The sequence below is a fragment of the Vipera berus genome, assembly GCF_964194415.1.
Source record: "Vipera berus genome assembly, chromosome: 3".
Classification (NCBI taxonomy): domain Eukaryota; kingdom Metazoa; phylum Chordata; class Lepidosauria; order Squamata; family Viperidae; genus Vipera; species Vipera berus.
Window position 1 is genome coordinate 194,061,713 of NC_138204.1, and position 15,373 is coordinate 194,077,085.

The following is a 15,373-nucleotide window of genomic DNA, read 5'->3' on the forward strand; positions in this document are numbered from 1 at the left end:
AATGCTCTCTACATGGGGCTTCCCTTGAAGACCACTCGGAGGCTCCAACTGGTACAGAATGCGGCCGCGAGAGTTGTCCTGGGAGTTTCCCGGTACTCCCATGTTACACCTTTGCTCCGCGAGCTGCATTGGTTACCAGTTGTCTTCCGGGTGAGGTTCAAGGTCTTGGTTATGATCTTTAAGTCCTTACATGGCATGGGTCCGGGATACCTCGAGGACCACCTGCTGCCGGCGTCAACTCCCCTCCGCCCTGTGCGTGCCCACAGAGAGGGCCTCCTCAGGGTGCCTCCAGTCAGGGAATGTCGACTGGTGGCCCCCAGGGGGAGGGCCTTCTCTGTGGGTGCCCCGGCACTTTGGAACCAACTGCCAGTAGAGCTCCGGACGGCATCGGACCTCCGATCCTTCCGTCGCGGGTTGAAGACCCACTTGTTTGAGTTAGCTGGTCTGGCCTGAAGGGGAATTTGGGTTTTTAATTGGTTTTATTATTTCATTATTGTTGTATTTTAATTGGGCATAGTTTAATTTTCTTTTAATTTTTGTATACCTATTTATATATGCCCTGTGAACCGCCCTGAGTCCCTAGGGAGAAGGGCGATATAGAAATCCAATAAAACTAAACTAAACTAAACTAAACTAAACTAAACTAAATAAAGGTCCTAGGAACTACATTCCCCAGAATACCTAGGACACAGTTATTGTCTGAGAACTGATAGTGCTATTAACAGAGTTGGAAGTACCTTGCTTTTTTTCATATAAATTTTTCCACTACAGTACACGTTATATTAGCAGGCCTAGGGGAAACTATTTATATTTAGCATAGATAAAGTATGAAAATTATTTTTTTGAAGATCAGCACAGCATTACGAGGGAAGGTGATGGGGTCAGTTATATATCTGTCAATGAACTACTGTAAACATATTTTACATAAAGTACCCCCAAATTAAACATTTAGAAGAGCAACCTGTGGCAAATATTTACCTGTAGGATGCCCCAAAGGTGCTTTTTCATGAGGCAACTGGACTTTCTTGTTTTTCTCTGAAGACCTTTTGCTTCTCATTCAAGAAGCTTCTTTAGCTGACTGGAGGGTGAAGAAGCTTCTTGATGAGAAGCGAAAGGTCTTCAAAGAAAAACAAGAAAGTCCAGTTGCCTTGTGAAAAAGCATCTTTGGGGTAACTATGACCTGGATGACTGAGAATCTCCATAGACTACTACTATAGAATCTACATAGGCTACTATGGCAGATCAGTCATAACAACACTTCCATGAAACATGCTGCAAGCACTAACACAGGCCTCCTAAGATACATGAAACCTAGTTTCTTACATCTACCTATAATAATAAGAACGGCCAGTAAATTTTTAAGATCAGAATTTTCGTATGGGAAGCTGGCGGAGGCATAAAGAAGTAATAGCTTCTCGTGCACTTTATTTCATGAAAGCAATCTGGCTTTCATGTTAATATACTAGATACTGAATTCAGCAAGTGTGATAGGAGACAGAATATATTTAAGAGGTAAAAAAGTTGTTAATCATGGATGTTCTCTTGATTTTATAGTTTATCTGAAGTACAAATTAAAATGAATCAAATTCATGTTTCAAATATTTTAATCCCCATGGATATTTATGGTCCACCATCTTTATTTTTATTATTGCTTTATAGTACTCTGGTTCATACTCAGACAAGACCAAAGTTTAAACTCAACCATTCAGTAAATGATTGTATTTAAATGCATATTTTTTAAAATGTTGCACCACCACCACCACCCACTTTCTCAAAAATTCTGTAACTGTAGTACTAGAGTTGTACCATCACATAAGTAAAGGAACAGCAACAACCCCAAACATAAGATGCTACCAGAAAAATGCCTCACTCGATATAATCCAGTTTTGAAATTCAAATAGCCTGATACATTAAGTCTGAACTATTAGACAGATTTAGCATTCCAGTATTTAAACCAAATGTTTTACCAAGGTTCTTTGCCAACACTCAAGATTCCCCAAGGTTAGGCAGCATTTCAAAAGATGAGATATGTCCAAAAGTTCACAAGGATATTATATTGGAATATCCACATTCAAATTAGCCTTTGAAATAGGACTGCGACCAATATCACAATATGACTGGAAGGAAACACACTACTGTACTGTGTATTTTGGCACATTATATCCTTTGCATTTTAAGTATGACAAATAATGTTTTAAACAAACTACATAAAAGCATGCTGGCTTGCTAACTACCAATAAATACACAATGTTTACAACAGCAAAATCCTTGTGCATATTTTCTCTAATCTTATCCTGTTTTTATCTATGAATAACACATGCAAACTGAATGAAATCTTAGCTATTATTTCCATTCCTTGTGCTAAACAAAGAACCAAAGCTGCTCAGTTAGCATCAAGGTTAAAGAAATGACACTTGCATTAGGTAAGCAGAAAATATCACATTTTCAACTTTTGCTTTTTAAAAGATTTTAATCAGACACATTACAATGCACGATTGTGTCTTTTGATCCAGAATTAAGAGATCCCATCCACAAGATTTGGAAAAAAATTTCACTTTTCCTTACACCAATTCCTTTACTCAATACAGAGAATTAAGATTCTTACTATGGATAGTTCCAACCCATCCAATTCGTTCTCGTATGTTGAATGTCAAGATTTTCTTGTGGCCTTTGGTTAGAGACAAATTATCTTTAGCAGTTTAATTAATGTATAAAATCAAGGTTTAGCTTGCTCAATGAACACAGACAAGCTACTTATAACAGCAATTCTGAAAAAGGCAGTCTACAACATAAGTGGGTCAGTTGTACTAATCTAGTAGAAACCTATTTTTCGTTTCTACCTTTTTATTTCTGATGACTAGTCTGAAAGAAATATTACATGCATCAGCTCGAGGAATGAACTTATTTGAATGCAACTTTCTGGAATTCCACCTAAACAAACTAAAATAAAATTAGGGAACATATAACATCTCAAATTATTTTTAAAACCATGTTCCATTCCAACTTTTCAATACCTCTTATCAGTTTGAAAGGCAAATTTCTTGCCTGTGGGACCAAGTTGTCATTTTATAATGAAGACATTTTATTAGGTAAAAAAAGAAAATGAAGCGAGCGCTTCATTCTAATGTCAGGTGTACAAGTGCAAGTAAGCGGTGTAACTGGTATTGTTCACCCCAGGGCAATGAAAATAACATCAATTTAACTGACATATCAGATTGTTAAACAAACACAATTATTTTTTCTTTATGTATCAAGTGTGTATTATATCTGCTGGCTTAACAGAATGATTTCAAAGATGACTGTTCTAGGCACAAAGCAAACTTTGGTCAATATTACTGTCAGTGTCAAATCAGTAACGTAAGTAACCTGTCACAAATTATTTGTTCGAGTGAAAAGCACCTGGGGCAGAACTTATAGACTGCACCTGAGATCAGAATCCTGCTCAAACAGAGTTTGGAAACCTGTAACATAATGCAACACTGCCTGGTATTAAAATTTTAACATCCATACTGTTATATGTAATCAGTTCCAACTAATCAAATGAGCAAGCCGTTATTTCTATTGCATACGCTATCCTATCCCATCAAATAAGCTTCTTCAATTTTTGTTTTCAAACAGGGAAACATTTACAGTAGTCATTTTTACATAAGAAAGGTTGCCAGGAGGCTGACTTCTTACAGATACAATTGAGAAGTTACACAGTGGGTCTTCACAACAAAAAGCAGTTATTTCATGTTGCTATAGTCTGAACCATTCAGGTCATGTAAAAAACAATGTTTAGTTCAAGTATATCTGATATTCCACCATTTAGCATAATGATTCACTGCTATTGCCGGAGACTCCAGTGCATAAATCCAAGATACAAGTGCCTCTATGCATAAAGAGTGAAATTTTACAATGGCCAGCAGAATAGGCACTCCTAGATAGTTGAAAGTTTTCAGTCAAGCAGTGGGTGTATTTTTTTTAGAAAATAATCACACTCAAGCAAGTATATTGAATGGAGAAATTATTTCCTTGTTTCTAATGGACTTCATTAACAGCAATGAATCTACCCTAACTAAACTACCTAATTTTTGGCAGGGTGAGAAGTTCACTTGTTGAAGTTTTATAAGGCAAATAAAATATGGAAATAGAATTTTTACAAGCATTTGACCTGTGATATTGTAAAATCAAAGTACTATTTTATTAAATGAGTTATTTTACACAATATGAACATCAATATAATTACAACTGTAAAATTTCTTTAGAATGAACCGATTTCCAGATTTCCAAGTAGGGCACAACTGTACAATTACACAGAGTTTTCTTTACATGAAGCCCAAGAGGAACAGCATAAAAATATGAATGTTTCTATAGCCCCTTCATTTTTTGCTGATCAACAGTTTGTTAGAAAAGCAGCTGCAGATTTGTTATGTAACAGACACATAATAGACACTATTGACTATAGAAGAGTCAATAGATTCCGTGAATTCACCTGAAACACAAGAATAAATTCATTAATTGAACTGTTATGTCATTATCTTATTAACAGTATGCAATAATTTAATGCCGTTTTTTTCAAACTTGACAACTTTTAAGATGTGCAGACTTCAATTCTCAGAATTTCCAGATTACTGGGAGTTGAAATCCATACATCTTAAAGTTGCCAAATTTAATTTTAAAATTAACCACCCCAAACAATTGTAACAGAACCGTCTAAATCAAAATGAGAACATTATAAACATGCTTTCAGCTATTCATTGCAGTTCTGCAAATAGGTCTGGTGATAACAATAGACGTAACTATACAAGTTAAGTTGTAAATACAATAGATCCCACCCACCCCCCGAAAAAAGAGCGCAAGTAGCAGTTGATTTTGTATTAAAGTTAACTCTCCATTTTCATACCCTTCAGAAACACAACTAATGAAATAGGAGGCAAAATTATTTAGAATTTATAATCAATTAATTCAAAATTTAAATGGTACAAAATTACCAGTGAACTTTATGCCTGAACATCAGCTAATTCTGGAGGAAGGGGAGTTTTGGGATGCTTGCTCTCAAAGTGCTGCTTGAAGGTCTTGGGATCCGGCATCTGTGTCTGATTAAGGAGAGAATAAAGCAACAGAAATGTTCATATAGAATCAAGGACAGTTTCTTCTTCCTGTATCCTTAAGATCTGCCCCCATTCCTGTAGCTTCTGTTGACTCAATCCGTAATCAATGGGTTTTGGAACATTACAATCTCTTTCATCATTTAATTTACCATTTTTAATATATTCACTCATATCCAACTTTAATTCTCTTCCAAATTTGGCCACATAATAGTACCCTTCCCTTTATTTATATTTAGTTGACATTCCTTATTAAAATCAAATAATTCAACTCCGTGTATTTTTAGTGTTGGGCATCAGAAAAATATAACATTTATTTAATAAAATACATATATAGTTTTCCTGATAAATTATTTAGAATTGCTTAATCTTCTTGAAATCCTAACATGACATCAAAGGAAAACATTTTACTACTATCTTCTGACCACAAAAATAAACATTAACTAGGAGTCAATAACTCAACTTTTGACAGATTGAAGTTTCTATCATTACCCCTATCAAATCAATAATCTTTAAATTGGAAGGGTAATAATTTCTATAAATATTCATGCTGTCTGGAGTAGGTGGGGTTCCTAGTTTAAAACATGTTGACAGGTTTATCCAACTCTTGTTTAGAATCAGTGAAATCAGCTGGGAAGGTCCAAAATGGTGATCAGATGACTACAAGAATGCTGCAACAGTCACAAGTACAAGGATTAGCTGCAAGTCACTTTTTTCAGTGCTGTTATAACTTTAAATGGCCGCTAAACTGATGGTCATAAAGCAAGGACTACCTGTATTACATATTTTAACTAACACGCTTCTTCTAATTTCATGTTCGTTGCACACAGTTCTGGAAGTCTCATATTAATATATTTTATTTTATCAATGTAATCATATATTGATCAAATAATATATAGCTCTTATTTGGAAAAGAACTCCAGTTATCTCACCTTCTGGAAGAAGCCTCATCAATATATTACTTTTAACGGAAAACAGCTCTAATGCAAAATTTCCTTAGCCATTACGTATATAATACAAACTTTCAAACCGAAGGATGTTGCCATTGCTATACTTCATATTCCTGATTTAAAATCTAGAAAAGATTGCCCCATATGTTGTTTCAGAGCCTCTTACCCTACAGACGGTGCATGTATATATTAAGGCAGCTTTAGCTGCAGCCTTCTGATCATGGCCTTGTTTCTTTTTCTGTCCAGCTTGCTTTTTGGCATTTTTCTGTTGTGACTGGATTTTCTGCTGTCCACGAGCCATATCTAGAAGTAAAGAAATTATAACTGATTATTCACATATAATTCCTAAATTAAAGGAATGTATCACCCCTATACATGCTTAGCATTATTGCTTCAGAAGCTAAAATACGAAGTAGGGTATTGCAATGATCCTGATTCAAAGGGCAACACGTGATTCATAGTAACAGGGGCACACATGTACAATAGCAAGTATCAGAAACATTTGCAGCCAAACATGCCTTTTCCCAGGATCACATATCAGCTGCAGAAGGCAGCTCGTTAAACACATCACATAACTGAACCAAAATGAGAGTAAAACCTTTCGAGTCAGATGATACTTTATGTTTTTAACATAATTTTTAATGCAAAGTTTTACAAAGAACTTAAAAACTAATGCAGACCCCAATCTGCAAGCCAAATGTACAGCATTCAAATTTACTTCATGGCTCCTCAAGATGGTGTAGAATTAGGTATACTTCACAATGATGGAATTTGATGAGAATTAATTGTTGAATTATTGGGAGGGACGGAGGGAGAAAGGAAGGAGTGGAAAGAGTATAAATAAAACTTCCAATTTCCTTTGCAATACAGTACAACTACAAAATTATCTCTTACTCTGTGAGATACAATCTATTTGGAATGGGGAACAAGTTCATAGTCCAGGAGTTCTCCTTGAACACTGATAGCCTAAAATATATAAACATATAAAATACTGGATAACAATAGCAAATAAGGATTTTCATGAGCTTCCGCTGCTATTATAGTTGTGTTTGTACTTAGAGAGACTTGGTTTCAGCGATATTTGTGCCAGTAACATCAGATGTAGATTATTACAACATTCCTGTGTTGTGTGGCTTTCCTTGAAATTGTTCCAGAATTGTGACTGTTCCAAAAGGAAGCATGCAGTGTATACAGTGGGAGTGGCACCACCAGAAAATTCCTATGTTGAAACATTTACATTGATTGCCAGTTGCTTTCCAAGCCAAATTCAAGGTGTTTGCTTAGGTATATAAAGCATTATAAAGCCTAGGCCTAAAATAATTGCAGGATTGCTCACAAAATCGTCTTGGCAAATTCAGTTTTCAATGGAGCATGTTTTGGAGGTTCTGCCACAGATATACTAACACACAACAACAGATATTACTACTACTTTTTCAATTTTGGACTTACTTGAGATTTTTTTTATGCTGCCTTTATTATTTTTATAAATAACCCAAGACAGTAAACATAACTAATATATGTTAACTAATATTCCTGCCTTCTAATAACTAATATTCCTGCCTTCCTCAGTTTTAAGCATTTATTTTAAATCTTATTTTAGAGTGGTTTCAGAATCCTGTTTATTATATATTGTAAGTCACACAGAGCTATTCAAATCTACATTAATAAATATAATTGTATTAAACAAATATGGAATTGAATAAGTTGTGGCTCTTACTGAAATTGATACAAATACCACTCATCTGCCTTATATTCCAATGACATTATTGTACATTTGCCTGCTCCTAGAACTCCATTACATTTTCTGGCAAATCAACATTTCCTAATGTATTTTATTCTACCCATCTATTATCCACATAACATTATGAATGGAATACTATCAACCTCTCATTGAATAAAGGAAGATTGTCCTTTTACCACAGGAAAATATTTGCCAGTAATTCTGGATACAATGAATACCATTTTTTAATAGAAAACAACAGAACTTTAGCCACTGAACACCATTAACCACTTGGAGGGGATTGTATTTAATTAAGAGGAAAATGTAAGAGGAAAAATAACTTGGAAAGAAAGGGTCTCATGGCTGTATTCATATTAATGTATCCATACAGAAATACCCCACCTTCAAGAAATATATCATAAGTATTAATTACATATAAACTACGCCACTTAGTGTTTTTTCATTTTATTAGAAACATATTTTACCAGATATGGACAAACTCTTAATAAAGGCCAGTTATATACAACTGGCCTTAAAGAAAATTAAACTTGCAAAATATGAAGCTACTAACTAAACAATGCACACATACAGCAAAAAAGCCAAATCCAGATCGCTACAGCACAAGCTTCCCTGTCCACCAATTCTGTTGATGGACAGGGATTTACAATACAGAATTACAAGTGCTGAAACAATGGGTTAAAAGTTGTGAGGAAGTAAGTGCAGATAAAAAAGTTTCTTTCATACACCAATTCTGCCTTGCAAAGATTATCCTACTTATCTACACAAATGCTCTAAATATGAAACACAAGTCTGTCAAAGTAATTGTCAGGTGGTCATTAGGTCAACCATGTGGCAACTAAGGCTGCCAATCCATGCACACATTGGACATTTCATGGAATGTTTGAATTGAAATGTTTTACAGTTTTTTTGCAATAAATACTTATTGCTTTATTTATTCATTCATTCAACTTATATGCCACCCATCTTGCCTGGAGGCAACTCTTTATTAACAGAACTTACCGTATATACTTGAGTATAAGCCGAATTTTTCAGCCCACTTTTTGGGGTGAAAAATTCCACTTTGGCTTATACTCCAGTCAACAAAAAAACTTACCGAGGACTTGTGCGCGGCCGAGGCTTTGGTGCTTCCGGGATCGCGCGCACCTCTCCCAAGCCACCGCCATCCGGAGACCTGCCGAAGTTTGGGGAGGTTTTGGGAGGTGCGCGCGCACCTCCCCAAACGTCGGCAGGTCTCCGTTCCTCCGCGCCTTGCCTGCCTGCTTCTTTCCGCAGCGGAAAGAAGCAGGCAGGCAGGGCGCGGAGGAACGGAGACCTGCCGACGTTTGGGGAGGCGCCCAAACCTCCCCAAACGTCGGCAGGTCTCCGTTCCTCCGCGCCTTGCCTGCCTGCTTCTTTCCGCAGCGGAAAGAAGCAGGCAGGCAGGGCGCGGAGGAACGGAGACCTGCCGACGTTTGGGGAGGCGCCCAAACCTCCCCAAACGTCGGCAGGTCTGCGCGGAGGAACGGAGACCTGGGGAGGTTTGGGGAGGCGCCCAAACCTCCCCAAACGTCGGCAGGAGGAACGGAGACCTGCCGACGTTTGGGGAGGTTTGGGGAGGCGCCCAAACCTCCCCAAACGTCGGCAGGTCTGCGCGGAGGAACGGAGACCTGGGGAGGTTTGGGGAGGCGCCCAAACCTCCCCAAACGTCGGCAGGAGGAACGGAGACCTGCCGACGTTTGGGGAGGTTTGGGGAGGCGCCCAAACCTCCCCAAACGTCGGCAGGTCTGCGCGGAGGAACGGAGACCTGCCGACGTTTGGGGAGGTTTGGGGAGGTGCGCGCGCACCTCCCCAAACCTCCCCAAACTTCGGCAGGTCTCCGGACGGCGGCGGCTTGGGAGAGGTGCGCGCGATCCTGGAAGCACCGAAGCCTCGGCCGCGCGCAAGTCCTCGGTAAGCTCCGGGCGGTCACTTGCTTCGCGTCTCCTGAGGGAAGGGGGGGGCGACTGGAGCGGGCGTGTTTCCTCGCCTGCTGGGTGCCGCGATTTGCCCGGGGAACGCGCGGGCCCCGAATGGCAGCGTGGAGCGAGGAAGCGGACAGCCAGGGCTTCCCCGAGAGCCGCGGCCACACAGGGTATTCCTGTGTATTCAGGCTTGCAAAATGGCGGATCGAGCCTCTGATGGCGGATCGAGGCTTGCAGAACGGCGGATCGGCTTATACTCGAGTCAATAACTTTTTCCAGTTTTTGGGGGTGAAATTGGGGGTCTCGGCTTATACTCGAGTCGGCTTATACTCAAGTATATACGGTATATGAACAAAATCAAACAAATCCATTAATATTTCCCATAGTCCTTTGCACCTACCCAGTTATGACTATAGCAAACAAAATGCAGTATACTCTTTATTTACAATTTAAAACTGCTTTTGCTTTCATCTAGTTAAATTGCTTTCAAGATGTTACTCAAAAAGTTGCACATTTGGATTCTACCCCAATTTTTAAGGAAACTCAGAACAATATATACAGGTAGTCTTTGACTTATAACCACAATTGAGTCCAAAATTTCTGTTGTTCAATAAAACATTTAAGTGAATTTTGCACCATTTTATGACCTGTCTTGCCCCAGTTGTTAAGTGAATCACTGCAGGCGTTAAGTTAGTTACATGTTTGTTAAGTGAATCTCACTTCCCCATTGACGTTGCTTGCTCAGAAGGTTGAAAAAGGTGAATCACATGAACCTGGAACATTGCAACCATCATGAATATGAGTCAGTGGCCAAGCAGCAAAACTCTGATCATGTGACTGCTGCAAAGGTCGTGTGAAAAATGATCATAAGTCAATTTTTTCACTACCGGTCACTAAATGGACTGTTGTAAGTTGAGAACTACCTGTACAAGATTATATCTTATTATTCTCCAAGTTGCTCTATGAAATTCCGAGTTAGCATGATTGGCTTGAGGTCATTCTATGGTTACACGCTTGGATAAGATTTGTATTAACCACCAAGTGTGCCAACAAAATATCTAATAATTTTCTTTTAAGAATACTTTGGTTTGCTTTAGTTGTATCCTAAGCCACCTTTCTCTCACAACTCTGAAAAGGAACATGCAATAATCAGGGTGGATTTTAAATCACTAATAAAAAGGCTTGATTTAAATCAGTTTGATTTAAATCATAATTTTTAAAGAGCAACTGTCATCTCTGTCCTACAGCGGCTCCTCCTCTGACCCGCTGTTGACTCACCGACAGTCCCATTCACTTTAATGGGACGGCTGGTGATGCAGCAGTGACACAACAAGGTGAGGGATGTGGCGGGCAGCAGGTGAGTGGATGCCTGCTAACAGGCGCTGCTATGATGGATCTGAAATGACAGCTCTTTAAATGACTCATTTAAAGGACTAATTCTTGCTGGTAGTTAGAATCTTTAATATTATTATTTGCAAACAAAATGAAGGTTTCCTGTTTAGAATAATAAGCTGTCAGGTTAGTAAAACACGGATATCAGAACCAATTTTAGGTTAATATGTTTTCCCTGAAAATTAGACCTAACCTGAAAATAAGACCTACCCGGATATTTGGGGGTGGGCCTAATATAAGCCCTAGTTAGGACCCTGCCCATTCCTTCCTACCTCGTTGCTGCAATAGGGCAGGAGAGTGCGTGTCATGCCGCTGCTGCCACAACGAGGCAAGGAAGGTGGGGGAGCGGGTGGAACTGCCCCACATGCCCTGCACCTGCTTACTTCAGCCCCCCCCCCCAAGCCAGGCCATTTCTTGCTTGGCGACCTTCTCTTTCACTCCCCCCCGAAACACAACCATGCTACGGAGGATGGGCGGGATAGGCCCAGCCTCCCTCTGCTATTTCAGTGCCAGAAGGAGTGACAGAGAAAGGCTCTGCTGCTGTTGCTTGCCACTGTATGTGCTGCATGGCCTCCTGCTGTGAGCGGCTGCAGAAGTGGGCCAGCAGCCATGTTGGCACCTGCTGGATGGGGCTGTTGGTGCTGCCACCGTGAGGCAAGGCAGGTGTCACAAAAAATAAAAGACATCCCCCCAAATAAGACCTAATGCCTCTTTTGGAGGCAAAAATAATATAAAACCGGGTCTTACTTTCGGGGAAACACGATAGTTGGAAGACTACTCAAATTCTTCTATTTAATTAAAACACTTAGAGCCTGGTACAGATGCATTTTTCTTCAAACCATCATACAGTTTGTAACGTACACAGATTTGCAAAACAATGGGATAAAAGAATATTCCAGAACTTTGTTTTATGACTTATCTCATGGTTACTGTGAAATTGTGTGAATGCATCAATGCAGTGCATGTTATCTCAGCTTGCAAAACTTGGATTCATTGAATGAGTTTACCAAAAATGTAAATATTGCAGAATATACAGCCTCATGCTACATAACTAAACTCCATTTTATCCTGAATAAACTAAATTATTAACGTATCTTAAATAGACAAGTATATTTAGATTTTAGTCCAAAAGTATTTTATTAAAATAAATTTGATGAAAATAAAAAAACCTCTGATTTAAATAAAAAAAATCTGATTTTTTTTAAAAAATCACCAATTATTATCCACCCTGGCAATAATGTCCATTTTACTGGAAAAGATTAAAAAAACCTGAAGATAGCCAAATCCTCTAGAATCCAGATAAAAATCAATTCCATAAAAAGAATAAAAATCTGTTTTATTCAGCTTAATATTTAAAACATAACGTGTTTCCCCGAAAATAAGCCCTAACCAGAAAATAAGCCCTACCATGATTTTTCAGGCTGCTATACTAAAAATTTCAGTTAAGATCATCAGCCGGACGCATTTAATTAGTACCATATTTTCCCAAAAATAAGACCTAACCGGAAAATAAGCCCTAATACATCTTTTGGAGCAAAAGTTAATATAAGATGCAGTCTTATTTTCGGGGAAACACGGTATCTATTATAATCCTTACTCTGAAGTTTATGTGAATACTTACTGGGTCTGCAATTTGGTTAAAGTGTTTTTAAGAGGTACAAAATTTATCAGATTAGAAAATAAATATATGGGAGAAGGGATAATAAACTTATCCAGTAATGTTTTAACTCTTTAAAAGTATCTTCAATTTTTCCACTGCTTAGAAAAGGCATGTTACCCAGTTAATTGGCTTTTTAAAAAAAGGATGAAGAATTTTGTAAATGATTTTAGATTGCAGATTTACAATTTACAACAAGCAATAATTTTTCACAAATGTTCCCTTTTTTTCATCTACACATCACTAAATTAATTCAAAACAAAGAGAGTGACAACCATGTGGGCTATATTTGCTATATATAATGTCAATTACTGACAATTGTTTTAATCAAAATTATTATCTGTATTACACTGGGTCAATCAGCATTATGCACTGGCTTCTATTATGATGCAATTTTCCCCCCAAGAAAATTCATGCCACTGCCTTTTTAGGTCTTCAGTAAGCTTATGGATAGATATCTTGTTTGGAACAGCTGAGAATTCTAAAAAGTAGGTTGGATATTTCTAAAAACAAATCAAGATTGTCCATGACATTGCCAACTAGAAGAATTATTTAAGTCCCAAAAGAATTTTATATTTGTGACACCCAGTTCTCCTGAAACTACACATAACATATGCTACCAGACTATTCCTGGTTTTCAAGCAAACTCACAATATTCAACACGAGTTCTGAAAGTCAACTTCTCATTTGTAGAAGCAGAGCACAATATGAAATACTTTCTTCTAGGCCATATTCATGTTCTTGCATTACAAATTATAGTCTGGAATAACTCTGGGGGCAACACATTTGACTCTCTTAACATTATCAATTTAACATTATCAATTTCAATTATCAACACATTTTTCCAAGGAGGATAAAACTACAAGTTGAGCAAGTCTTCCCAACAAAGTCCAAAAGAAGTGATACTAGATTAAACTGCTAAGTATTACATCTGTCATGCAACAAGAGTTGGGTCCGAGGAGGAAATATTTAAATTTGAAAACAAACGGTATAAACAACTGAGAAACAAATGGTAACAAGGTCTCATATTTCTGCTCTGAAACCCATTACTATGTATACAGGAAGCTGAACACAAATTATTACTCAACTTAATTTGAACTTTATGATACACATCATTATATTTTAATCTTCCCTGTATTCCAGATGGACTTTAAGCTGCTTGGGATGACAACAACAGACACTTTTAAGGAAAGGAATGAAATGACAATAGGCTGCAGGATCAGAAACGTAGCTATGAAAAAGTTACGGCTTATGCTGTATGTACACGCAGTAACCCAAATGGAAGGGGGGGGGGAACAGAGGCCAAGCCTAACTTTGTGCAATACAACAGGCAGAAACCTCTCTTAGGCAGAGATAGGCCTCAAGAGCCTGGGACCTTAGAGGAACATTATACCTCCCCACCAGCCTCACCTATTCAAGGTAAACAGGTATTCCCAGTCAAACTACTGCATCTCCATAGTTCACTTCTCCCAGGAATCCCGGTAAATAGTTTTGAAACGAAAACAGAGGGGAGAAAAATACCAAGAAACGCCGTCTCCCGAAGCGGGGCTGAGACTCGCTTCAAGGAGCTCTTTCCGAAAGGGCAGCCACCATTCCCCGTCCCGTCCCAGCTAAGCGCCCTTTCCCCCGAGAAGAGAAGCAAATGCCACGGCAAGCTGTTGCCCCTCTGAGTCCGCGCAACAATGTGCCCAGCCGTCACCCCCCAAACGCCCGTCTCGGCTCCGGAGGAACGCGGGGCCGGCTCCCCTCCACCCTGGGGGGTTATAAGGGCGGCCTCGCCCGGGTGGCCGGTGGGTCGGAAAGGTGCCGTCCGCCGCCCTAAACAGTTGGCCGGCCTCGCCACCGAGAAGCCCTCGGGCCTGGCGGGGCGGCAGCGGCCCCCAACCCCCTCTTTCTCCCGCCTCGTTTACCCGAGTTGTGCCTTCTTCCGCCGGCGAGGCGTCAGTCGACGGCGAGGAGTGGCCTCCGGGCAGCCCAGCAGCAGCAGCAGCAGCAGCGGCCGCCGCCGCCGCCCGCTCGAGAGGATGGAACAGCCCGCGCGTCTTCCGGTCTGTCGCTCGGTCCGTCAGTCCGTCGGCAGCCCCACCTTCGCCGGCCCGCGCACGCGCCGCCACTCCCCTCCCCGCGCGCCGCCCCGAGCGCGAGGCAAGGCCGCTCCCGCCAACGCAGCCGGCTGCGCCCGAAGGGAGCCAATGGCGGCGCCTCGCTCTTTACCTCTGGCGGGAGCGAGAGCGGCCGGGGTTTGTGTGTGAGTGTGTGTGTGTGAGAGAGAGAGAGAGAGAGCTGCTTGGTGTCTTTCCCCTCCAGTCTGGGACAGCCGCCTTGCTTCAGGGGGCGCGACCTGGTCTTCCGACTTGTGCTACATGATGTTGCCTCGGGAGCGGAGTGATGGGCTTTCTAGTCCTCCCTACTTGGGAAGAGCCTGATTTGGCAAGACGCGGGAAACACGATCCGCCGACAGCCTGCTGAAGCCTTTGGAGCGTCTTTGTCAGGGGTCTTCAAACTTGGCCCTTTTATGACTTGTGGACTTCAACTCCCAGAATTCCTCAGCCAGCAAAGCTGGCTGAGGAATTCTGGGAGTTGAAGTCCACAAGTCATAAAAG

The 15,373-nt window shown here is 40.1% G+C and overlaps 1 protein-coding gene across 2 annotated transcripts; it reads right to left on the reverse strand.

The window, feature by feature from the left end:
• Positions 1–719: 719 nt before the first annotated feature.
• Positions 720–14,870, reverse strand: ZNF706 (zinc finger protein 706). Of its 2 annotated transcripts, none has more exons than XM_081324251.1 (4): positions 14,681–14,870; positions 6,207–6,343; positions 4,974–5,078; positions 720–4,474 (listed from the first exon to the last, which is right to left on the reverse strand). In XM_081324251.1, the coding sequence occupies exons 2-3, from the start codon at positions 6,339–6,341 to the stop codon at positions 4,983–4,985; spliced, it is 231 nt and encodes a 76-aa protein (XP_081180377.1). In that variant the 5' UTR covers positions 6,342–6,343; positions 14,681–14,870; the 3' UTR covers positions 720–4,474; positions 4,974–4,982. The 2 variants fall into 2 exon arrangements, with proteins under 2 accessions (XP_081180377.1, XP_081180378.1); XM_081324252.1 differs by lacking the exon at positions 14,681–14,870 and adding an exon at positions 14,181–14,637.
• Between the last annotated feature and the right edge of the window lie 503 nt (positions 14,871–15,373).

Bases quoted from the DNA above. Each gene is read 5' to 3' on its own strand.
- ZNF706 (XM_081324251.1), bottom strand. From the start codon at position 6,341: ATGGCTCGTGGACAGCAGAAAATCCAGTCACAACAGAAAAATGCCAAA. The intron at 5,079-6,206 runs GTAAGAGGCTCT...CTCCTTAATCAG, and splicing joins ATACATGCACCGTCTGTAGG to ACACAGATGCCGGATCCCAA.